General features: G+C 47.7%; 1 protein-coding gene across 1 annotated transcript in view; it reads left to right on the forward strand.

The window, feature by feature from the left end:
- The window catches only part of PRKN (parkin RBR E3 ubiquitin protein ligase), a 1106313-nt gene that overhangs the window by 795925 nt on the left and 284076 nt on the right, over positions 1-26312 (forward strand). Inside the window, exon 7 of the mRNA XM_056126437.1 lies at positions 8529-8665. Coding sequence (XP_055982412.1) covers positions 8529-8665 — 137 coding nt within the window. The remainder of the gene's footprint in view (positions 1-8528; positions 8666-26312) is intronic.

The raw sequence follows: 26312 nt of genomic DNA on the forward strand, positions 1-26312 counted from the left end.
CCACAGGAATCACAAAATCAAGTTGTTCTCTAGGAATAAAATTGCACACACACGCCAGGGGAGTTTTCATAATATTGATCTGAGTGGTTTGACTTTGGAACAAATTCCAAGGTTAGAAAATCTCTTTAATTCAGTTACACATATCCTTTTATTGGGAGAGGCTATAGAAGCACTCTTGAGGGTAAAAGAAAAGGAATTTTGTCGTTTAAGAGAGGAGACGGGGGCTGGAGTGATAGCACAGCGGGTAGGGCGCTTGCCTTGCACGTGGCCGACCCGGCTTCGATTCCCAGCATCCCATATGGTCCCCTGAGCACCACCAGGAGTAATTCCTGAGTGTAGAGCCAGGAATGACCCCTGTGTATCACTGGGTGTGACCCAAAAAGCAAAATAGAAAAAAAAGAGGAGACAGGAGCTGTTTTCTTAATCTTTTTTGTGTGTAAGATGTTGCTATATAATTTCATGTGATATTTTATTTAAAAAATTTTTAATGAATAAAGCCCTTCTGTATGTCATCATCTTCTCTCTGTGTCAACTGACATGTTGGACATTTGTCTTTCAGCTTCACGTGCCAATCCCAGAGCTTCTAAACTCAGTCTCATTGTGTTTGTGTGTTTGTGACATGAGGAGATAATTACCTATTTATCTTCAATACAATCAAGTATGAACTGTCTTATCTTTGTGTGTGTGTGTGTGTGTGTGTGTGTGAGAGAGAGAGAGAGAGAGAGAGAGAGAGAGAGAGAGAGAGAGAGGACAATGCCTGGCATGTAGTAATTGTTGGAAAGCACTGGGAGAATGGGAGTGTGGAGTGACCTAGACATCAGTGGTCCTGACCTTGGGCATACTGTACATCTTTGCACCTGGAGGCCTTTGCAGTGATGCTTTTACAGGGCCCCAGGATAGATCCACTGGAGCAGCACACGGGCCCCGGGGAAGCATTGAGCAAGGTGAAAGAGGAGGCGAGAAGGGGTGGGAAGGGGCTCAGCCTCAAGTGGTCTGAGCCTGAGCACTGAGGCAAGGACCAGGTCTTCTTCCTCTCTCTCTCTCTCTCTCTCTCTCTCTCTCTCTCTCTCTCTCTCTCTCTCTCTCTCCCCCTCTTTGTCTCTGTCTCTCTGTCTATGTGTGTGTGTGTGTGTGGTGTGACTCCTGGGCAGATGAACTGACTTCAGGATTTTGGCTGCCGGAAGGAATTTTGAAGGTCATTCAACTGTTGAAGCGTATTTTAATTTCTAAAAGTTGCATCTATCAATTACTACCCTGGATCCGGGGTCTCCCCAGCGACCGAGAGGGCTCACTTGGCTGACTCAAATAATGAACTCGTGTGGCATGCGTGTGCTGCAAGCGCCGCTCCCGCCCCTCTGCGGGCACGCGCCGATGTTGCCCTCTGCGCGGCGCACGTGGCAATTAGTAGGTAATGTTGCAAGCAGAGACGAGATGAAACTGCAGCTGCTTTCCTGGATTTCATTATTTGTTGTTCATAAGCTGTCTCTCACTAAAGAGGATTTAAACCAACAGTTGTTAAGAAGATAAATTCAAGTCATTTAATGGCCTAGCTTTCCTCCTCTAATTATTTCGATCTAATCAAATGCTTTATTAAAATCCCAGCAGTCAGAGTGGTTTGTGGATACTTGGGAGAGCGCTTCGAAAGATTGGTAACTGGGCCGGAACGTCCACTGCGCACAGAGGAATAGCGTGAATCTTTCAAGGGTCAGGCATTAGCTCAAGTTTAAGGATGAAATTTCTCCCTGCAGTGAGGACATTTTATTTCTTCCTCCTCAATGATTTGTCGTCGGTAAATTTATTCTTATTTGCATGGCATTGCTTTTCATTGCATTTTAGGGAATTCTGATATGCCTAAGAGCATACATAGCTGTGGGGCTTTGCTTTCCGTTGAGATGGATGGAGAAGCCAGTTGCCCCGGACAGCTCCGTTCTCGTCTGCTCGGGCCCTCGCGTGTTTTCTCTCTCCAAGTGCTAGAATCTTGATTTCCTCCTGCTCCCCCCTCCCAATTTCATGCCCTTGTTCTATATCCACCATCAGTGCTCGGGGCCCTTCCTCCTCGGACCCTCTCTCAGCGACGGGCCCGTCACAGTTGGCCCAGTGTCTTCAGACACTGGCACTGTAGTTGCAGGAGCCAGAAAGTAGGGAACAGCCTCTGGGAGTGGTTCTGGCCTGGGTCTGTCAGCCAAGGCTGTCGTCTTTACAGGGCCTCCCTTCGGCTGCAGAATCTGCTTCTGAAGTGGCTGGCAGGGCTGGCGGTCAGCGGGCACATTTTGGCACGTGGGCTTCTCCGTGAGACTGTGTGAATATCCTCAGGACACGGCAGCTCACGTTCCTCAGATCATGTACCTCACAGAGAGCCTGGGTGGAGGAAACTTTGGGGGTCTTCTCTGACCTTCTTTACCTGCAGGGGAACCCGGGAGCACATGCACAGGTGGATACATAGACCTGTTGGTGGGGGTCGCTGGGAGGCACCCCAGAAGCTGCCCCACAGACTCTGCTAAGCGCCCTGCGTCTCTAACCCACATGCAGCACTGTGTCCCGGGCCTGGCCTGCTCCCACTCCACCCCTGCATAGCTAATCTGCACGTCCACATTCTTTCCTACTGCCTTGTCTTGCAGTTCTTAGGACCTCTACTGTCCTACATCCATGTATGTCACAGTGAGTTGGGAAGTTTGGGCCACATCCTTCACCTAATGGATATAAACCAAGGTGAACATATTGGAAAGGTCAGACAGAGACAGAGAAAAAGATCTGGGGAGGGAGGACAAGAGAGAACAAGTGAGGTAGAGAACAGAGTAAGCCGCGCATTAGGTCAGATAGAAAGGTGGACACTGGTGCTATTTGGTAGATGCTGAATTTTATGAGTCCCCATGCTTGTTGGATGATGGTGGAACAATATCCTACTGAGTGCAATGTTTGTGAAATGGTTTGTAGCATTTTTTCACCATGTCTTATAATATTCTTCACTTATGTCTTATTCTGCAAGTGGACGATCTTTGGATTATCCCTTTAATAAAAGTGGGAAATAATTGCTTACAAATACCTCTTCAGTAATGTCAAGTACAGTGTTTGTAATTCATTTTATGTGTGATTGAGAACTTTATTTAACCTTTGATTAACTGCTCGGTAACCTGGCTCAGTGGGGTAAAATCATTTTCTAGATTCATCAATTAACATTTGTATCTAATTTGAGCAAAGGTCAGAGAAGAGGAATGTCGGGAGGAACAAGGACGAGACGAGAGCGGTCCGGCAGGTCTCCCTCAGAAATGTCACGCCTGTTGCCTTCCCATCTCCATCCTGGGGACCAAACCTGCCCCAGAGGAGGCAGCCAGTGACACTTACAAGGTCACTTCCTGCACTAGGACCCTCAGAGACTCCTGGGCCTGGAGACCACCCACAAGACTTCACTCCTTAACGCTCCGTCCTACCTTGGCCTGAAGCTGCTTTGTCCCTGCCCTACTCTTCCCTTCCCTTTTCTCCCTCCCCTCCCCTCCCTCTCCCTTCCTTCCTCTCCTTTTCCATGTCTGTTTTTCCTCCACCGTTTAGGACCCCGTTTCTGACACTGGTTAGACCCAGTGTCAATGCCCCCCACCCATTCCAGCCCTTCCATTCAACTCAGCTCAGGTTCCCTAATCACTTAATCACTTAACTTCCCGTTAGTCGTCGATTTGCTCGAGCGGGCGCCAGTAACGTCTCCATTTGTCCCTGTCGCGTGCTAGTGTAGCCCAATGGCATCTCTTCGCTCCGGGAACATGGAGGGCCTCAAACCGATCGTTCATGACCTTGACAAAGAAGTCTGACCATCTGGTAGGTGGGCGGCCACGCGGTCTCTTGACATCCCGTGGAATCCAATCAGTAACAGCTCTAGTCCAACGGTCGTCTTTAAATCTCATTACGTGACCAGCCCATCTGATTTTCGACACCTTGGCAAATGAGACAGCGTCCCTGATCCTTGATCGTCGACGGATGTCAGAACTCCGGATTCGTTCTCTCATTTGAGTGAAACGTGATATTCCAAGCATAGCTCTTTCTATTCTTCTTTGGGAGACCTGAATGGCGTTCTCATCTTGTTTGCGTAGGGCCCAGGTCTCTGAGGCATATGTTAATGCAGGAAGAACAGTGGAATCAAAGAGATGTGCCCGGAGCCGGAGGTTCTTCGTCCTCTTAGCTATTTCTTCGACGTTCTTGAAGGCGTTCCAAGCCGCTCTCTTCCTCCTGCGCAGCTCGGGTGCCAGGTCATTTGTCATGTTGACCTCTCGACCTAGGTACACATAGCTGTTGCATTCGGAGATGGTCGTTCCATTGAGAGCGAATGGGGCATCAGGAACAAGGCTATTTCTCATAAACATTGTCTTCGTAAGATTCAGCTGTAGTCCTACCTTTCCACACTCACGGTCAAAGTCGGCCAGCATTTGTGCCGCTTGGCTGATGTTTGGTGTTATTAAAACAATGTCATCAGCAAAGCGGAGGTGGTGTAGTTGCCGACCATCTATCTTCACTCCCATTCCTTCCCATTCCAGTCGTCGCATGATGTTCTCGAGGGTGGCACTGAAGAGTTTTGGTGAAATGGTATCACCCTGCCGCACCCCTCTCTTGACATCAACGATCACTTCTTTGTAGAATGGTGAGATCCTGGTAGTGAATCCGCAATACAGCTCACGGAGGATCCTGATGTATTGGGCTTGTATGCCCTGATTGGCTAGGGCTTCAATGACCGCTTCCGTCTCAACAGAATCAAAGGCCTTCTTTAAATCAATGAACGTTAAGCAGAGCGGCATCTTGAACTCCCGAGAAACCTCAATGAGTTTGGTTATCGTGTGGATATGGTCGATGGTGCTGAATCCTTTGCGGAACCCTGCTTGCTCACATGGTTGTCCTTCATCTAGTGTTCTGCCAATCCTATTCAGGATGACTCGAGTGAACAACTTGTAGATGACAGACAATAGGCAGATCGGGCGATAGTTGCCAATGTCATGGATGTCTCCCTAATAAAACCCCCCAAAGCAGGGTCCTTCTCTCCTGATTGCTGTGGCTCTAGCTTGGTGGAGACACACGGTCCCCACAAGTCTTGCGTGTGTGTGTGTGTGTGTGTGTGTGTGTGTGATGTGTATGTTTCTGTTACTTGTGCAAACTATCTATGCCTACACTTCTTGTATACAAAGACATTTCTTCGCATATTCTAATGTCCCCCCAGGGTTTTCTTTTTAAATTTTTGAAAAAGTGAATCACAGTGAGATAGTTAAAAAGCTATTCATGATTGGGTTTCGGTCATACAATGTTCCAACACCCATCCCTCCACCAGTTCACGTTTCCCAGCACCAGTGTCTCCAGTTTCCCTGTTGCTAACCTCTCCACCCCCGACCCCCAACCTGCTTCTATGACAACACCTCTCTCTCTTTCTCTCTCTCTCTCTTGCTCTCCCTCTCTCACTCTCCCTCTCTCTTTCCTTTTGGGCATTACAATTTACAGTGCACATACTGAAAGGTTATCATGTTTATTCCTTTACCTACTTTCAGCACACTTTTCTTATCCAGAGTGATCACTTACGAAATCATAGTGTCATGGTGGTCTCTTCTGTGTCCTAACTGCCCCCCACCCCGCTTGTGGCAAGCTTCCAACTGTGGACCATTCCTCCTGGCCCACGTTTTCGCTGTCCTTGGGTGTTAGTCTCATACTATTTTTTTAATATCCCACAGATGAGTGCAAGCATTCTATGTCTGCCCTTCTCCTTCTGACTCATTTCACTCAGCATGAGACTCTCCATGTCCATCCATTTACTAGTGAATTCCATGACTGCATTTTTCCTGGTGGCTGCGTAGCATTCCACTGTGTAGCTAAGAACTATAGTTTCTTTATCCAGTCGCCTGTTCTCAGGCACTTGAGCTGTTTCCAGATTCTGGCTATCGTGAACTGTGCTGCACTGAACATAGGACTGCGGATGGCTTTTCTGCGGTGTGCTTATGGGCCCCCAGAAGTGATATTGCTGGGGTGTGTGGAAGCCCAACTTCTAGTTGGGTTCTCATGTGAGAGCAGAGAGCAGATAGGGGCCCCATGCGGTACACAGCGGAATGGAGCCTGTTTCTCACTTGAGCTTGCCCTGAGAGATGAGAGGGAAGTTCAGTAGCTCCAGACAGACACATGTAAGAAGGAACATACAGTTCAGGAGGAAGGCCCGGAGAGTGCAGAGTCCTGGCTCTGTCCTCCCGATGTTAAGCAGAACTAGGGGAGGGGAAGGAGGTCCCGAGAGGAAGGTCTGGTATGGAGGGGCGGAGGGAGGTGGTTTTCGCAATGGGCCACACCATGGATATGGAGCATTGAAATACCAGGGTTTTGTTTCCCACATTGTTTTGTATTTGATAATTACTTTGAAATGCCGGGGAAAGCAGATTTTTGTTTTTTTAAAAAAAATATTTGTTTTTTTTTTTTGTTTTTTCTTTTTGTTTGATTGAATCACCATGAGATGCACAGTTACAAAATTGTTCATCGTTGGGTTTCAGTCATAAGATGTTCCAACACCCATCTCTTCACCAGTACACATTTCCCACCACCAATAACCCCAATTTCTCTCCCACCCCCACCCCCACCCCATCCACAGCCTGCCATATGGCAGGCACTTCTCTCTCTCTCTCTCTCTCTCTCTCGCTCTCTCTCCCTTCCTCTTTTCCTCCCTCCCCCCTCATTGGGGCTCTAGGGTTTGCAGTACAGGTACTGAGAGGTTATCGTGTTTGTTCCTTTACCTGCCTTCTGCACTGATCTGAGCAATGACCACTATGACAAAAATATTTGGAAATGGTGACCCTGGGCAAGAACTAAGTGCAGGACAGAAGTTTTTTAATATTTGAATTGTTAAAATATTAGCGACTGATATCAATATTTCATGTGAGCCTTCGAAGAGAATGGACTTTCAGAGCAGTTTTATCTTTTTCTAAAGTTGGGTGTGAGGGCATGAGGAGGGAGGTCAGAGGCTGGACTGCTTTCCTGGCACACCTGAGGCACTGACTTCCACGCCCAGCACCCCACAGGCCCAGGACTCCCTGGCCCGTGTCCCTGGCCTGAGCTGCTCTGAGTAGTGATGCGTCCAGCCCAGATTGCCGACTCTCACCATGAACCTCACCGTGGGCTCTGCTAGGAGCCCCCCAAAAATAAGGGGTTGCGAAGTGAAAATTAGTTTTAGTGTATAAATACATATAATGATGAAGACTAGCCTGATCTAATAAACTCAGTGACTTTTCTTGCTGTGAGAACATCCTTGGGGCTGATCTCACACTAACATGTCCTGTTTGTCTCCCTTTCTGCCATTATTAGCTCACATGGTTCTCTTGCTAGTTAAAACCCACGTTGTTTTGGGACACATATTTTCCCTCCAAGGGAATCTAAGAGTTTTAGAATGTGCATATTCTAATTTACTAATCATCTTTTAACCTTAACTGTAGCACTGTAACACTGTCCTCCCGTTGTGCATTGATTTGCTCTGGTGGGCCCAGTAACGTCTCCATTGTGAGACTTGTTGTTACTGTGTTTGGCATATCGAATACGTCACGGGGAGCTTGCCCGGCTTTTCCGTGCAGGCAAGATACTCTCGGTAGCTTGCCGGGCTCTCCGAGAGGGATGGAGGAATCGAACCCAGCTTGGCCTGCCAGCTGCATGCAAGGCAAATGCCCTACATCTGTGCTATTGCTCCAGCCCAAACTTAAATTAAATTTTGGTGTGATCAAATTAAAATTTGGTGTGAGTTGGGATTAGCACAATAAACACTTGTGAAAAGATCTTTGCTCGATACTTGTTTTCATGCTAAATCCTGATTTTCTACTTGCCAAGGAAGTATGATAGACCACATAACACACTGACTCAGGTGCAATAGTGATTTTCTTGTGACTTGGGGAGGTTCAGATTCTATACCTGTTATGGTTAAGTTAAGGGAACAATTATTTAAAGCCTTATATTGCCTGGTACTGTGAGAATATCAATGTAAAATACATATAGTATTTCTGCCTTCATGGACATGACAATCTGCAAAGAAGGCAGCAGCTGTGGTACAAATGGGAAGACTTGCATGTGGCTGACCAGGGTTCAATCCCAGCACCCCATCTGGTCCCCCAAACCCTGCCAGGAGTGACCCCTGAGTGCAGAGCCAGTAGTAAGCCCTGAGCATCACCGGATGCACCTCCCAAACATAAAAGACTCTAAAGAGTGGAAAAGCAGAGTAATAGTATGTTGTAATAATGTATCCCCAGAAGTGGGGTGGTTTGCTGACTATGATGGGGATAAAGGTTGCTGAGGGCCTCTACAGAGAGGATCTCTCTGAGCTCAGCTGGTTGAAAAGCTGGTTGGTAGGTCTGGGCTCCTGGGAGACGGGGTTAGGAGAGCAGGGTCCTGTGCAGCTGATGGACATGCTGACACAGTTTCCAGGATCCCACACGGACCTGCGGGAGCATGGCCAACCCTGTGGGCTTGCTGGCCATGTCCTGAAGAACAGGGGCCTTTCCTGCCCTAGACGACTGGGCAAATGTCGCTCTCTGTCTACACAGGAGCCCGGTGCTGGTGTTCCAGTGCAATGACCGCCATGTGATCTGCCTGGACTGTTTCCACCTCTACTGCGTGACGAGACTCAACGACCGGCAGTTTGTCCATGACCCACAGCTGGGGTACTCGCTGCCGTGTGTGGGTAAGTCGAGCGTGGTTTCTCCCTTGCATTTCTACTGCTGGTTAAGAGCAAAAGAGAAAATGTTGATATCAAACTGTCTGAGCCGTGCCCCTCCCTAACTGAAGAGCGGGAAGTCAGGTGTGTGTCTCGTCGTTTGTGTTTGGATCAGACATGAAAGAGCCGTAGGGAGGGATGCGGGTTCCAGGCAGAATGGATGGCTAGATTCATTGGTGATATGTTTTGGAATATTATTCAGCCAACGCACACCAAGCATGTCATGGATTCTCCCTGCATGACATACATTTATTACTCTGGAACTGGAGCAGCACTGTGCAATTGGTCTTTAGTGCTTTAGTACTACCCAGTGCTAAAGTTTCCAACAGGCCTATAATACATTTGAAAGAACAGATATAAAAACTTGAGGATGAAACACAGCAGAAATATTCAACATTTTTTCTCAACTTTAAAAATATTTTTATCTTCCAACATTACAAAATACCCTTCACTTCTACCGAACTGTTATTACCATATGTATCACCTTTATTGAGGTGAAACTTACAGAGCATACAAATTAAACATTCTACAGTAAACAGTTGGGGGCCGGAACATGCTTTCGCTTTGTTCTGCAGTGACGACCCACTTCCTTCTAGTTTGGAAATGTTTCTATCGCTCCAGCATAGGGGAGTGACCCCTCCCCAGTCTCTGGGGCCCCCTTTCTCCTGCCACCACTGATCTGTGTGACTGTGCAAATGCCAGGCTTGATATTTCACACACGAGGAACCATGGCAGATGCTACTGTCTGTGTCCGTTTTTCACTCAGCTTGTTTTTGAAGCTTATACAATTGTGGTATGTATCAAAACTTCATTTCCTCTCATGGCTAAATAATATTCCATTCTGTGGACATACCACCACTTGTTTATGCATTCACATATTAAGGGGTAGTTGCACTGTTTTGTCTGTTGCAAATGATGCTGCCGTAAGTCTTTCTGCACATGTTTCAATGTGAATGGATGGATGTTTTCATTTCTCCTGGATAAACACTTAGGCCTGTGATTTCTGGGCCCTGAGGTAATTCTGTGTTTGACCTTTTGATGAGTCAGGAAACTATTGTCATGGGTGCTATACCACTTTGCCTACCAGACACTTACCAGGGTTAATATTTCTTTACACCTTCACCAATATTTGTCATTTTCCCATTTCTGGACTGGAGCGATAGCACAGCGGGTAGGGCGTTCGCCTTACACGCAGCCAACATGGTCGACCCGAGTTCGATTCCTCCGCCCCTCTTGGAGAGCCCGGCAAGCTACCGAGAGTATTCGATATGCCAGACACAGTAACAACAAAGTCTCCAATGGAGACGTTACTGGGCCCGCTCGAGCAAATCGACGATCAACGGGAGGGCCTTTACCTTTTACCTTCCCATTTCTAAAGTTATTCTGTTGAGTGTTAAGTGGTATCTCACTGTGGTTTGATTTATGTTGTCTCGATGGTAGACAGTGTTGAGTATCTCCTGTAAGGGATTTGGCTTAGCTCTAACATTGAGTTCATGGGTCCATTTTGAGTTCATTTCTGTTTAGGGAGTGAGACAGGAGCATGTACACATTTCTTTAATTACCACAGTGTGATAAAATATGCTTTGTGGATTTTGAAAATTGTGGTTTGAAGCTGTTGTTCCTTGAATCAATGGCCAGTTGTTTTTCAATGCAGAACATCTTGATACTTTATATTGATCTATAATCACTTTCATTTTGATCATATCTGAAATATATACCTCAAAATTATGCATTGATCTGAATGGGAGAAGTTAATTGCATTGTTGGCTTTGTAACTTGTGATATTCATTTTTAATGAAATGTGACAGTAATGCAATGGTTTTTAAATTAAGGTTTGCAAACTTTATGTATCAATACACAGTTAAGGAAAATAGAATATTATTATGCTTTTGTATTTTTAGCAAAAGGGTTCAGAATTGGGAAAACATTTATTGGCAGGCAGGCTATTGTTTTAATATTTCTAATATATCATTTTATATTGGTAAGTTCCTTCACAAGCCTATTATTCTATCAAATGTTCTGTTAATGTGCCAGGTGCCAGGCACTCGTAAAACTTTCTTTCTTTCTTGTTTACTTCTAATTTTTTAAACTTTTATTATAAAAATTTTCAAATAGATGAAGAAAAACTAGAGTTCACTGAATCCCCTTGCACAGTAGCCAGGCTTTCTAGCGTACTAAGATTCTCTAGGCTCTCATTTTTGCTCAATGACCTGGAAGCTTCTGTTTTTCTAAGGAGTTCTGATTCCTTTCATCATTAATGGTGTTTAGGAGACATATCTTGGACTTGCTGTGCTCATTATCACTGGGTGGGTCACTGATTTTTGGTCTAGTTGAAAGGCTTAGGAAATATGCGGGTTTTAGAGGAAAAGTATAACCTGCAATATGAGTTACATTGATGTTTTCAATTAACATTCAGGGTTATAAAATTTTTACTTCATGTCATTATTCGTACAGTAGTTGCTTCCTCCTATTTTAGCAAAGATCCTCTTACTGAGTGACATCAATATATAGTTACTCATTTGTCCCATTTCATAGTTCAGACCCAGTTTTAGACGACCATCCTAACGCTGTCCCCAGAGCATGATTTTTGAGCGGTGTAAGTTTTGGCACTGGGTTTCGTCACATTGTCTCTGTTGTTCTGTTGCTGATTCCCTGTGTCTTTCATATTTTAGTTGCTTCTCTAGTTGCTTTTTCATAATTATGTAAAATGGTACCAGAATTGTAAAGTCACAGCTGTAAGACAAATGACATTCAAAGAAATATAGGTTTAATCCCTATTATCTGCAATAGCCCTTCTGTTCTCCTCTAGATGAACCTTTCTCGAAAAACCCCTTATTTAAAGACATGCAAACATACTGTCAATGAAATAAGGTAAAGGTAAAAGGTAAAGGCCCTCCCGTTGATCGTCGATTTGCTCGAGCGGGCCCAGTAACGTCTCCATTGGAGACTTTGTTGTTACTGTGTCTGGCATATCCAATACTCTCGGTAGCTTGCCGGGCTCTCCGAGAGGGGCGGAGGAATCGAACTCAGGTCGGCCATGTTGGCCGCTTGTAAGGCGAATGCCCTACCGTTGTGCTATCACTCCAGCCCATCAATGAAATAAATGACAAGAAATTTGTATCCTTCCCTTCTTGGGCAAAAAAAGTAGAATCCTGTGTGCACTTCCCACCACCTTGATGTTTGCACCCTTTTAGGTTCCATTTTGGAAAGTACTGTCTAGTGACACACGGATGGTTCCTCCACTTAACACCAGTGACCCAATGACTTCCACCATGGTCTGTGCCTCAGTGTCCCCTTACGGGCACTTTAGTTTGCCTTTTAATTATGCCCACTATGTCAACTATAGCATTGTAGTACTGTCCTCCCGTTGTTCGTCGATTTGCTCAAACGGGCACCAGTAACATCTCAGATTGTGAGACTTGTTATTGCTAGAGCGATAGCACAGCGGGTAAGGCGTTTGCCTTGCACTCGGCCGACATGGCCGACCCGGGTTCGATTCCTTCGCCCCTCTCAGAGAGCCCGGCAAGCTACCAAGAGTATCTCGCCCGCACAGCAAAGCCTGGCAAGCTCCCCGTGACGTATTTGATATGCCAAAAACAGTAACAACAAGTCTCACAGCGTCTACTATAATCTTGTTATAATGACTAGACTTAAGCAGGTGTATTTTCAGTTTCCTCAGAGTATCACTGCGAGAGCTTCCTAGGAGGGGGGTTGCATATTGCCTTACTGTGTCTGTCCTCATGCCCTGCAACCCTCTGCATTGCCCACCAGCAATGAGTAAGAATAGGGGCGTCCATGAACTCCCCGGCAGAATCACTGAAAGACTATGGGATTTGTTAGAGAGAGAGAGAGAGAGAGAGAGAGAGAGAGAGAGAGAGTGTGTGTGTGTGAGTGTGTGTGTCTGTAGTTGCTTCATTACAGGCTATTTGAGCGTAAAGCTCTCTAACACCACCCTTTTATTTGTCATTCCAATGCCAGTTGGTGTGGAGAGCCTACCTTCCCTGACGTCCCATCCCTTTCCTGTTATTAAGAAGCCAGACAGAGCCACGTGTCTGTGTTCTTAGTCATTAGGAGAGAGTGTGGCGAGCCCCGCAGGTGAGCAGGATGGGAGCATTCACCTGAGCGGCACCAGCTCCCCGGCCTCCCATCCCGGCACCTGTCTGTCTGTCCAACATTCCCTCCATCTGTTCTCTCCGACAGTGATGGCGCACCACAAACCCAGTTCAGTCCATCACGCTCAGTGTCGATGCCATCCTCTGCGACTTCAGCCTTCTTTGCATTTCTTGTTCTTATGAAAACTTTCAGTGTTTGTTCATATCGTGTGTAAAGAGACTTTCCAGGGCTATTATAGAGATTGGTTTCTTTGCCCAAAGTCATAGTGGATTGTCCGGGAACTCTTTCTTAGCATTGTCATTGTTCCATCACTGCTGGGGCACCTGGTAGTGTCCACTGCCTTCATTCTTCCCCGGCTTGAACCTCTGGCTCAAGTCGGAGCTTCCTGGAGAGGGGAACAGGACCCCACACCTGGGGGTGGTGGTTTGCACTCTGGCTGGGCCCCGTGTGATGAGCTGCTCACTTAAGTGAGGCACCTCTTGGCAGGGCTCTTTCTGAGTCATTCCTGTGCTTGCCATGCTTGCTTAAGTGGGAAGGGGAGCACTCACCCATGCCTGGGATCCCCCGTGGGATAGGAGGGAGCGCCACTCCAAAGCTGGCTGACACTGTCCCATGGACCCCACCTTTGCAATTTGTGGCACAGGATTACATGCTATACAGCATCCAAGAAGTGTCATACCAGCCCGTACATAGCGTGGTGAAGCTTAATTTAGTTTTGTTTTGAATATATATATATATATTTTTTTAGTCACACCCAGTGATACTCAGGAATTACTCCTGAAGATGCTCGGAGAACCATATGGGATGCTGGGAATCAGACCTGGGTCAGCTGCGTGCAAGGCAAACGCCCTACCCACTGTGCTATTGCTCCAGCTTCAATGTTTTGCCTTTTTGGGTCACACCTGGCAATGCACAGGGGTTACTCCTGACTTTGCACTCAGGAATAACTCCTGGAGGTGCTCAGGGGATCATATGGAATGCTGGGAATCAAACCTGGGTCAGCCACGTGCAAGGCAAACACCCTACCCAGTGTGCTATCGCTACAGCCCTGATCTTTTGAATATTTTTAATAATGCCTGCGTAAGCTCTGACTTAGCTTCCCTAAACGACTGATTCCTTTTGCACACACCCTGGCATAGACAGAGAAACAGGGGAAGCAAGTTCAACTTCCTCTTCTTAAGTTTCCTACCTTTGCCTTGGCTGGTCAGTGATTGAATCCTGCTGTGTCTGTGTTTCACTTCAAGGTGAGAAGGGAGAGAGAGAAAAGTGCCTCTCTCCCATGGGGGAGTTTCCCCAACACTCAGTCCCTGAGCTCAGACACTGACGACACAGTGAGGCTGGCTGTTCGCCTAGGGCCCACCTGCTGTGTGCATGGAGTCTGGAGGGGGTGGTGTGTGTGTGTGTGTGTGTGTGTGTGTGTGTGTGTGTGGCCATAAATGCACATATGTGTATATTCATACAGGAGCATGCTTTTGGACACTTTTATAAGGCACCAGTACTGTTAACAGGGCCTCATACATGCAGCATTCCAAGCCCACGCCTTCCACTAGAGTTCCCTCATTAACCATCCTGCCCTTGTCACCCTCCACCTTCCTCCACGCTCCACCTGTTAAACTGGGTTCCACAGACCGCTTCTTCAGCTCTGCTGACTTTGGCCATTTGTCATGCCCTACTGTGTTTCTTTAGACCCCACCTGAGCAAGGTCCTTCTGTGTCTGTTCCTCTCCCTCTGAGTAGCTTCACCCAGCATGATTCCCTCCCGATTCACTCACACAGCAGCCAACTGCATCATTCTGTCTTTATTTATGGCCAAGTAGTATTCCATTGTGTAAATATTTGCAGTTTCTTTACCCAGTCATCTGTTCCCGGATGATTATTACCAGATTTGGCTGTTGTGACTGGTGCTGCAACGAACACAGAAGTATAGATGCCAGCCCTCTCTTACACTGGGGATCAGCGTTTTTCCAGCCAATTCATGTAGAAGCCAACCAGTTCCAAGTGTGATCACCTACCCATTTCCCTGACCACATTTTCCCTCGGTTTGACTTTACATTGATTTGTGGAGCACATAAAACTCACCCAAAATAGTCAAACAAATAGAAAATCAAGGTTTTGCAAGCTATAAATAGAAACAGGAGATTATCAGGAGCAAGAATTGAAAAGTAAGGGGTTCTATCATGGTATGCATCTTATAAATGAAATTGAATTATGTGTGTGGAAAGCAAAGATACTGGCTGATCCCACCAAGGACTTAAGTATGTGCTGGAAAAATCAGTGTATTTCTAGGTTTCTCCAGCGAGGTTCCAAGGGCACGCTGATCCTGCATCCATGTGGGGAAAAGACTGGCTGCAAGCCGCGTTGCCTTGGAATATTTCTGTGACCTCAGCACTTTTGTGGAAACACACCGGGCTTTCAGAGTCAAGGTCAGATGAGGATTTGGGCTTTCAGAGGCTTAGGAGTGAATTTAGTTGATTTCTCTGAAGAAATGTCCATTTACCTTCCCACCGAGTCCATTTAAAATGCTCTGAATTGTTTTAGACCCCTGTAGTGACTGCAGGCTATTTTTGGATTAAAATTCTGGCAAGATAATTAAAACAAGATTTGTTTCTGCAATCAAGGAGCATTTTGTTCCTAAACCATCACTTGTGTTCAGTGGCAAGTGCCTGCCTACCCCCTAGAGACGGGCCACGGGGCCGCAGCAGGGAGCTCTTCTGACCCGAGGCTTGGCACGAAGCTCCAAGCCGGGTGGTTTTATTGGCAGAAAATCATCCTAATTTTCTTGATGGTTGCATTCCTATTTTGGCATTCTCTGGAGAATTTTTTTGATGCATTTTAAACATTGCTTGATACAAACGGAATAGATTCCGTGACACGGTCACGGGCATGGCTTGGGGGAGCGCTCCTTGGGAACCGCTCCCCCTTGCTGTGGCGAAGGCAGCCACCTGCACCTCACACGCAGTCCTTGGAGACACTTCTTCCCCCCAGCTTAGCGCCTTGAGAGACGGGGAGTGTGCAAACCAGTAGTGTTTGAACTGTGGCATTATGAGGAAAAGATTGAGGTCAGTCTTGAGGGATTATTTCCTCTATCTCAACAATGGATAAAGTAACCTAATATGAGACTAACACCTACGGATGGTAGAAATAAGGGCCAGGAGGATCGCCCCATGGCTTGGAAGCTGATCTCATGCTCTGGGGGAAAAGGTAGCTGGGATGGAGAAAGGAGCACTAAGTAAACGATGGTTGGAGGGCTCACTCGCGGATGGTAGATGCGTGCTGAAAGTAGACTATGGACCAAACATGATGGCTGCTTGATACCTGTATTGCAAATCGTAATACCCAGAAGGAAAGAGAGAGTAAGAGGGAATATGCGCATGCCACAGAGGCAGGGGGTAGGGGGTGAGGGGGTGAGAGGGATACTGGGAACATTGGTGGTGGAGAATGGGCACTGGTGGAGGGATGGGTGCTCGAACATTGTTTGACTGAAATGCAGTCATGAAAGTTTAAGTCTGTAACTGTATCCACGGTGATTCATTAGAAAGAAAGAAAGAAAGGAAGAAAGAAAGAAAGAAAGAAAGAAAGAAAGAAAGAAAGAAAGAAAGGAAGGAAAGAAAAATTAGAACCTATTTTTCCAACCTCCCGCTGTCCCACAGAAGCTGCCTAACGCTGGAGAAAGCTACTATTCCTTGTACTAAGTGGCCCACATACCAGGTGTCTTGTCAACAGACGCCATATCCATTCATGAGATACCCCTGGCTTTCCAAGCATCGGGAACTGAATGTTTTACCCGCCACCACCCCTTCATCTGTTTCTTCAAACATCTCTCAGCTCTTTAAGCTAAACACCCTCAAAATCCACTTCTTTTTCTTTTTTTTTTGCTTTTTTTTTGGGTCACACCCAGCGATGCTCAGGGGTTACTCCTGGCTCTACACTCAGTAGTTACTCCTGGTGGTGCTCAGGGGACCATACGGGATGCCAGGGATTGAACCCAGGTCGACCGCATGCAAGACAAATGCCCTACTCGCTGTACTACCGGTTTGGCCCCAAAGCCCACTTCTTGACATATGTATTTTTCAAGCTGTGTCTCATCAGCAATGAGCTGATTTCACTGATGTGGCTCTAATGGTGAGCGTCAAAACCAACTTAAAACACTCCTTTTCGTGTGCTCCTTCACTTGACCTGAATTCCTGTGATGCTTTGGAGGGATGAGGAGCCATTTGGTTTCCTGGGGGTGAAAATCAAGGGTGATAAATGCTGCTGGCGACGCTCCATGAGGAAAGGTGGCCCCTCTGAAAGTGCTCGTTCCCCTGAATGAGCTCATTCCCTGGAAGCCGATCGCTCTGCAGACAACACCGTGGACATGCCCAGAAGCTCATCAGGTTGCTGGTCAGTGCCACAAACTCAAAGCTGTGACACCAGAAAGTGTTCTCTCGGTCCCCAACGACATGGCTAAGCCTGCCAGCAGTGCTGACGTGCTCTCTCTGTGAAGGGCCTAAGGAGAAGACGGTCTAGGACTGGGCATAGCGAATGTTTAAGACTTTTTTTCATATTTAAAGCAGTAGCAAACTGAAATCTCCTGCCCTGACGCCAGACTGTCTTCGCCAGGGCCCCCTTGGAGGAGGGCAGGTTGAGTTTCCCTCCCTGCCCCAAGCAGAACCCCAGCAGCCAAAAGCCTCCAGAACCCAGCCACAGCCATGCTCAAGGCCACTCTCCACACACTCGGATGAGCCTCACACATGAAGGAACCGGCAGAGGAAGCCAGGCATGCAGGACCCAGGGCTGAGATCTCCAAGCCTGTTTGGATCGGGACTGGGCCTCCTCCACCCAGATACCCCGTTTTCCAGTAGCTTGGCATTCACACCCACAAACTGCCCCTGGCACCACGTAATCTTATCAACGGCCAAGATCCAGAGACTATAAACTAAAGCTCCCGGAAGAGAACACTGCAGTTTCTCCCTCTCAGAGAGCCCGGCAAGCTACTGAGAATATCCCGCCCACACGGCAGAGGCTGACAAGTTCCCCATAGCATAAATAGTAACAATAACGGGTCTCATTCCCCTGACCCTGAAAGGATCCCCAATATGCCATTGAGCTATGCTAGCATGCGACAGGGACAAATGGAGACGTTACTGGCACCCAGTTGAGCAAATTGATGACCAACAGGATGACAAATGATACAAGTGAAGCCAACTGGAAGGCTATGCTCATTCCTCTGACCCCGTGGGTCCTGCCTCTGACTTAGCCCCCAGGGAAACCCATGCAGAGCTCCAGCCCCTCCAGCCTTATGCTCTCTTTCTCCCTGGAAAGCTGCTCCCATCCTCGGTGCCTCTTGCACAGACAGGCCAGGCCAGGCCTCAGGTCAGTTAAGGGTGGCCCATGCTATCTGTGAGATCCCCCAGGCTGGACAGTTTGAGTGCCACTCCAGAGAGAACATTCTGGAAGAAGCACGATACCGGCCTGGGAGACCAGCATGAGTGTTTGTAACCGTGTTGCTTCTGCGCTTGTCTCTGTTGCCCAGGACTTGATATGCGGAGGGGTTTTGATGAACATTGATAGACTTGAATATAAGATTAGCAGGTGGGGCCCGGAGCGACAGCACAGCGGGGAGGGTGGTGGCCTTGCACATGGCTGACCTGGGCTTCATCCCTGGCACCACAGTTAGTCCCCGAGCACCGCCGGGAGTGATGCCTGAGTGCAGAGCCAGGAGTCAGCCCTGAGCATCACCGGGTGGGGCCCCAAAACAAAACAAAACAAAATAATTGGCAAACAGCCCGATGGCCTATTTTGTGAGCCCCTTGACATTTGTGCAATAATGCATGCACTCAGGGGCAAGCCTCCCCCACCCACCACCACCACCACCAAATAATTTGAAATAGTTGCTGTCCTGGGCTGTATCTTCTGCTCTGGGCATTGCACACCAGGGATGGTTCAGATGCCCGAGCACTCTTGGATTCTGCACCTCACGGTGAGTGCCCCTCGCTCAGCCAGTCAGGGCTGCGTGCGTTCTGGCGTTCCCATTTTAGAACTCCCGCGGAAGGCTTTACATGATGAAGACAGTGTGGAGGGCGCGTCCCTCTCACCCTTAGGCGCCCCGGGAACACAGGTCTCCTGCGGCCTGGGGTTGGGCTGAGGGGAAGTGACTTCCCCTGGGATTGGCTTGGGTTCTGACAAGTCCAGTTCAGGCTGGAGAAATAACACAGTGAGAAAGGCACTCACCTGGAATCCAGCCAACCCTGCTGAGAGCCCCAGCACGCCACATGGTCCCCTGGGCACTGGCGAGCATCACTCCTGAGCCCGGCCAGGCGTGGCTCGCGCCCCACCGCAGACATCCAGCTGTGACCCTGCTCCCAGTGCTTCCCCCTCTATTGTGTCTCTTGGGGACTTCCCCCTCCCAGGCCACTTCTCCTGCCATTCCAGTTTCCGCAGAACCTGGCATGTGATTCCTTTTCTAGCGCATCTCCCCACTCCCCGGTGCCCCACTCAGCCTTCAGCTGCCGGGGTACTAAGCAGGAGGCAGGAAATCCAGACAGTCCCGATGGCGCCCGAGTCAAGACCAGTGATTCCTAGACCATCATTTTGGCAGCGGAGCAGAAAATGCAACAGATATGACCGGGCTTTGCTTTTCTTTCCTGACTTTCAAACACGGCTCTGCCAACAACACATTCATGAGCAAGGCAATACACAGTAGGAAGTAGGGAGTGCAGGAGGAGAGAGACCCACAAAGACGTGTCCACGCCCAGCCGTCACGGTCACGGAAGGTGCCTGCTCGGGGAGAAACCAGCACGAGCTGGCAGACATGCCCAGCACTCGTATAGCAAAGGGGCAGCCCCTGGACATGCAATATGAAAAACTGCCTAGAAGGTAGTCTACACGTGTCTGTCTGTCTGTCTCTGAATACGCAGCCCCTTAGTGGACTGTCTTGTCGGGGAGACACACCTGATGTGTGTCTGCATCACACGGCATTTCTGCCCCTGTCATGGCCCATGATTGGTCGACTGTGGGGTCTGAATACAGGACCGCCCTCTGAGGACAGGACTCCTGCCATCCTCTGGACCTCTGCGGCCTCCACCACCCCCAAATCCTTCATCTGGAGAGGGAAAAAGGGGGGGCATTGTTGAGACCCTCCTCTCTCCTCGCATACCTCTGCACACAGCCCCATGGGAGCATGGGTCGGGGAGGCAGGATCGAGGCGGTGGTGTGCCAACAGTAAGAGCCTACAGCACTCACAGGGCCAAGTGTGGTGGACCCTGTTGGGGTCCCCAAGATTCACTGACAGACGCTCAGTCCTGACTGAGGGTGTGGCGAGAGGAAGGACAGGGCAGGAACTCACCTGGGCTCCATGGCAGGTGCCATCTGACCTTGGCAAACTCCATTTTTCTAGAACCCCACTCCAGAGACTTCCAGAACCTTCCAGAGGGCTTGTTACTGGCAGGTACCTCTAGCCATCCCCCACTGGGATGAGTCTCAGAGTCTCAGGCAGGAAATCTCACCTTCATGGCCAAACCATCTCTACCTCGAACCCTGGCTGTGCCCCAGGCTCGCCCTCCCCAACTGCCTCACACCTCCTTGTGAGACTTGTTACTGTTTTTGGCATATCGAATACGCCACGGAGAGCTTGCCAGGCTCTGCTGTGAGGGCAGGATACTCTCGGTAGCTTGCCGGGCTCTCCGAGAAGGACATGTATTTTATATATATTACATATATATACAAATATATATATTTCTGAAGATATGTTTTATGTATCACTGACACTGTCGCTGTCCTCCCATTGTTCATCGATTTGCTCATGCAGGCCCAGTAACATTGTGAGACTTGTTACTGTGTTTGGCATATCCAATACATCATGGGTAGCTTGCCGGGCTCTCCGAGAGGGGCAGAGGAATCAAACTCGGGTTGGCCCTGTCGGCCGCATGCCAGGCAAGCACCCTACCCACTGTGCTATCGCTCCAGCCCATTTTATGTATATTATATATATAAATATATATAACATATATTTCTGAATGCAAGTTTTGGTCCGTCTCACCTTGCCTATACCAGTGTTCTTGGGATTTTTACCCTTAGGGTCATGGTATTGCAAACACTGCATACCCTCTTCCTTTGTAACCATGCCAAGGCGGCCAACTTCAATGTTACTAGCCAGATTTTTTCAGTACTTAAGCCTACAAGTTTACTTAGCTCTTTCTGTAAAAGCCTCTTATCTGACACAATTAGATGTTTATTATTGTTTTCGCCAGACACAGCTGGATCTCACACGCAGAGGTTTAAAATGAACTGCAGTGGTGACCATGACGAGTTCCTTGCAGAGCTGCGTTTCACGGTAGTTGGGGAGAAGGGTTTGACATCATAGCCTGCCTTTGTAATAGCACCGCCCACACGCTCTCCGCAGCATACTCATCCTGTGAACCCATGTTTACCTGGCACAGAAGGGGCTTGGGGTTTTGAGTCCTCATGTCTTGATTCACATCCAATCAGGTGGCGGTTTGTCAGTTGTTCTCCAGGAAAACGGTGGGTCTTCATCATATCTCTCCTCACTCTCAATACCCGTGGGTTACTTCCAGTGGTTGTTGGTGTTACGTTTTTGTTCTGCATGTGATTTCGACCACTTGAATCTCTGGCACACGCACACAGTGATAAAACTTTATTCCTCCTTCCTGCATGGTGTGTTAATGAGACTTCATGCACCGAAACTGCTCTGAGCTGGTGACCTCCAACTATCTTTGAAATAATTAATAATGTGCTTGGAGGGGCTAGCTGATTTACATATTCATGAGAGTTTATATCATTCGGTTGCTATGCGGGACACTGGAACAGTTTAATGTTTTAAATGCATACCAATTTGGCCAGAGGAGGAGTGGTTTGGTATTCTAATGTCAAGATGGAAGTAAATATATAATACCTGGCCCAGGTGATTATGTAAAAGATTTCCAGTAAAATCTCTCTACCCTCCGGGTTGTCATGGAGGTTCTATTACTGATCCCACTTAGGCATTTGGAAAAATTGATATTTGCTTCTGCTTTTAATAGTCCCTGCTTTTCAAGCCTTTACTAGAAATCATCAATCCTGGGATTAAATATTTATAAATATGGAAACATAGTATAGAAGTCTCTCAAAATACTGCCAGAGGGTAGAAACAAGATCAGGGTTCGAGCGTGTCATATTATTTTGTCCAAAACTCTCCCCCGCTGCTGGCAAGGAATAACTTTTCCCTGTAGCGCACATGTAACGTGCCTTTATAATGGGCCGCTAGATTCATTTGTCGAGCTTTGCAGCATAACGAACCACAGTCCAGGCACCTCGCTGGCAGACTTCAGTGTTTCCAGTCTTTGATGGGGGTCTGGGGGGCATGGTCAGAGCCAGTTTCCGGAGCCAACGTCCTGGGCCTGCAGATGGACACCCTCTCGCTGCCCTTCCCAAGGCCACTAGCCCAAGGACACCAGTCACGAGGTGGCCACAGTGATGAGTATGTTTGAGCTTGGCCACAGTGAGCTCACTGGGACTTGACTACAGCTAAGAGTCGCATCTCTGGTCAGTCACATTCAGTCATGCTGAGGGGCGGGGCCTCAACATGGGAATTTTTGAGGATTCTAATTCAGTCTACAACAGCTACTGTCTAGATCCCTAAGACAGTCTTGCAGTACTGTGATCCTAAAGGTTCCTGGAACGTCAGCCCCATACATGATTCTGCTCCACCTGGTTGAACTGGCTGATGACCCTTGGCGTCCCTCTGACTTGTCCATCCCAGCCTGCATTATGAAAAAAATTCTTTCAAAAAGTGAAAAAGGAAAAGAAAAATTTAAAAAACAAGCATATTTGACTAGACCAGACTCAGCAACTGTCACGAAAGTTTTGTGTCTGGGGCCTAACTCAGTGTCCAGCAGGCACATGTCCAGGAAGCTGTCCATTTTCAGGAAGGTTGCCACCCAGGGTGGAGCAACCAGGGAAGTCCTGGAGACACATTCTCGTCGAGCACACCTAGCCCTGGGGCGGGGTGCCACCCCCACCTCCCCCCCCCCCACTCCATCTCCTCCTCTTCCCCCAAGTGAAATAGCGACAAAGGCCCTGCCGGTAGGTGACTTGTTCAGAAACGTAGGTGTGGCATGCAGCAGCCTGGATTGCAGTGGCATTTCTCAGCATTTGCGTCTCTCTTGCTTTCATACCTCAGCCCCCTCTTCGGGCCTTATGGGGGTGTCCGAGATATGGCAGCTTGCACACGGTCCTGCTGTCCTTTCTTCCCTACTCGTTCTTGGGAGAGAGTTGGCCACAGTGAAATCTGTTCTTGGTGACCTTGCGTGGGACACAGCCCCCCCCCCCCCCCAGCTCGTCTTTGCTCCTCCCCGTAGATTACTGGGACAGAGAACACGACTCTGGGACTTAAGTTGCTACCAACCGGGGCTTCCTCAGGACTCTGCATGGCTGCGTTCCATTCTGTGGGTGAAGAAGCCGAGGTTCACCCTCACAGCTGTCAAATGTGTGTCGGCCTGACTCCAGGGCAGTTTCTCTTGAAGATCATTTCCTCGCAGGACCACTTGCTCCTTAGAATGCCAGGAGCCGGACCTTGAGCCCCGCTCCTAGTGACGGTTCAGCAGTCAAGCTATTGAGTTACTCTGTCTCTTTGTGGGCCCTCTATCTGGCGCTTCTCAAGTGGCCTTCCAGGGAAACCCAGGGAAGGTGATGTAAGACTTATTTGACAGAAAGAAAATATGCAGTAAACACAGAGCATGAGCGCCACATGACCCAGGGGCCTCCTTCAGAGTTTTCCGAGATAGCACCAAGCCAAGAGAGCACATGGAATTTCCACCCCTCCCCGAGACCGCTCACGATCGTGTGGTCATCTTTGCTCTGCATTGCTAAGTCAGGTGTAAGCACGCAGCACTTTGCATGCAGGATTAAACATAACAGTCACAAAGTGTCATAGAGCACACGGTTCTGCTGTCCTTTGTCACCAACAGAGACTGGTGAGTTGAATTTGTCCCTGCTGAATTATTGTGATAGGCAGTTTTAGTATCAGGTCAAATGCTAGAGAATTGGGTTCATCCTTCAGCCCCTCAGAGAATTCAAAGTACTGTTTCCCTTCGGGCTTCTTGCTCCCTGTTTTAATTTCAGTGTGTTCATTTCAGTTTGAGTGCCATCACTTTCTCTGACTTCAGTTAAAGCAGTGGTCTAGTGAGCGGGGGTAAGAGGAGTTATTGTGGTATGTGTATATGTATGTAAATACATATACGTATACATGGAAGCGTTAAAATAAAAAAAAGACAAAACAAACAATGGTTTTTAGAGGTTTAGGGGTGAGCTACTGCCACCTGCTCAGAATTTATTTATGTGCCGTTTTTGAGATGCTGGAGCTGGTGTTATGCTTGGCTATGCGTGCTGCCATAACTACCTTTGTTTCAGGAGAAGCTGTAATTACCTATAAAGTATGCCTAACTGTACATACATGCTAACTATCGCACACTGGTGTATAAATCAACAGCAGCTAAATCCAAACTTTATTTTCCAAAGCAAACCTCCAGGCTGCAATTTTGCCATTCTTCCTTCTGATCCAAAAATAAAAATAAATCAAGGTAGGAACAAAAAACAACAACGTTGTAAAACTCATAATGAGATTTGCAGCCAGCTAAGGTATGATTTAAATCCTGAGGAAGTTGGGTTTCTGGTGCTTACTTCCTTCTCTGCTCACAAAGACACCAGTTGGGGAACTGGTAGCAGCTCCTTGTCCCCTTCACCCCCATTTCAGTCAACTCTACCCCAGGTTGCTTCTGCATTCTTCATCTCCACCCAACACTCCAAACATGTTTATAGGAAGGTAGGAGGAATCATGACCATTATGGGACCTTTGAGGGGGCTAAAAAGCCTTAACAGGGAGACTCTGTTTACCAAAGAGTGAGTTGAGATGCAAGCAAATAGTAAGTCTCCCCAAATTACCCACTTGCATATTCAGCCATTCCAAAGCATTCTGGTCTCCAAGGGAAAGAGAGCACATCTTACAGAATTGCTTCTGATTGTGAATTGTGTGTTTGGGAGGCAGCCCGGTTGGGCTGGTAGCACCTTGGACAGAGCTGAGCCAGGCAAGCACTGCAGTGGCTTCCTGCATGCCATTAAAAGCATTGTTTCAGGGTGTTTAATATTCTCTTCCAGAAAGGACTGCAGAGGTATTTTGATGTCTGAGGGCTTGAACTCAGAATGACTTGGATTGAAGGCCTTTAACTAGTCTTTTGAGAATCTGATTTTCATGATGAGACTCCTCTCCGGTGTATGGAGAGAGAGTCTTTCCACCTCCTGGCTAATATCAGTCATCCACTACACCTGTAAAATCCAGTCCCTGTGTTCATTTCATTTCATGTAGAAAGGGATACATTTAATTACTGAATTCTTTGACAGTAATACAAATAATTTAAAATAGTTTCTTCTGCTCTTGCACCTTGACCTTAATTTTAACTCAGAAATAACAAATACTGTTTGTTTTGTTTATTTGTTGGTGTGGGGCTTTTTGTTTGGTTGGTTTGATTTTGGCTTTTGAGCCTTAGCTGGCAGTGGCCCGGCATTTGGAGGGGCCACTTCCAACAATGCTCAGAGAATATATAGCTCCAGAGATCAAACACGGAGCTCTCACCTGCCAAGCATACACACCGGCTCTTTGATTTTTTTTTTTTGCTTTTTGGGTCACACCCGGCAATGCTCAGGGGTTACTCCTGGCTCTGCACTCTGTAATCACCCCTGGCAGTGCTCAGGGGACCATATGAGATGCTGGGAATCGAACCTGGGTTGGCCGCGTGCAAGGCAAACGCCCTACCTGCTGTGCTGTTGCTCCAGCCCCACACACCAGCTCTCTGAATTCAGATGAGATCAAGGATTTTTAAAATGCAAATCCCTTGACACAACTCTAAATTAAGTAGAATCTCTGGGCAACTTAACCTTCGCGTTCCAAAGTATACAGATGATTCTAAAGTGACGCTAATGTGGAGAATCTCTGTTCTATCTAAATTTCTTTGAACTGTTAGGTTTCTTTCAACTACTCCCAACCATATTAAAGTCAGATGCATCAACTACTATTCCTTCTTTTGCTCTGCAAAACAAACAAACAAACAAACAAACCATGTCTACCCAAATGAACGGGCTGGAGCGATAGCACAGTGGGTAGGGCATTTGCCTTGCATGCAGCCAACCCCAGTTCAATTCCTCCATCCTTCTCTGAGTGCCCGGCAAGCTACCAAGAGTATCTCACCTGCATAGCAGAGCCGGGCAAGCTCCCCGTGGCATGTTCGAGATGCCAAAAAAAGTAACAACAAGTCTCACAATGGAGATGTTACTGGTGCCCGCTTGAACAAATCCATGAACAACGGAATGACAGTGCTATAGTGTAGGAAACAGTCTCATCTTTGCTGGATGCTGGTGATGTCTTTGCTTATTAGTACCACTTGAACGAGTACAAGTTCCTCTCAGCACCAACCCAACCCAGCACCAACGTACTGGCCTAAGCAGAAGAGGGGGTCATTGCTAGGGATGGG

Source organism: Sorex fumeus, unplaced genomic scaffold (genome assembly GCF_029834395.1).
Source record: "Sorex fumeus unplaced genomic scaffold, SorFum_2.1 ptg000061l, whole genome shotgun sequence".
In the NCBI taxonomy this organism is placed as follows: Eukaryota; Metazoa; Chordata; class Mammalia; order Eulipotyphla; family Soricidae; genus Sorex; species Sorex fumeus.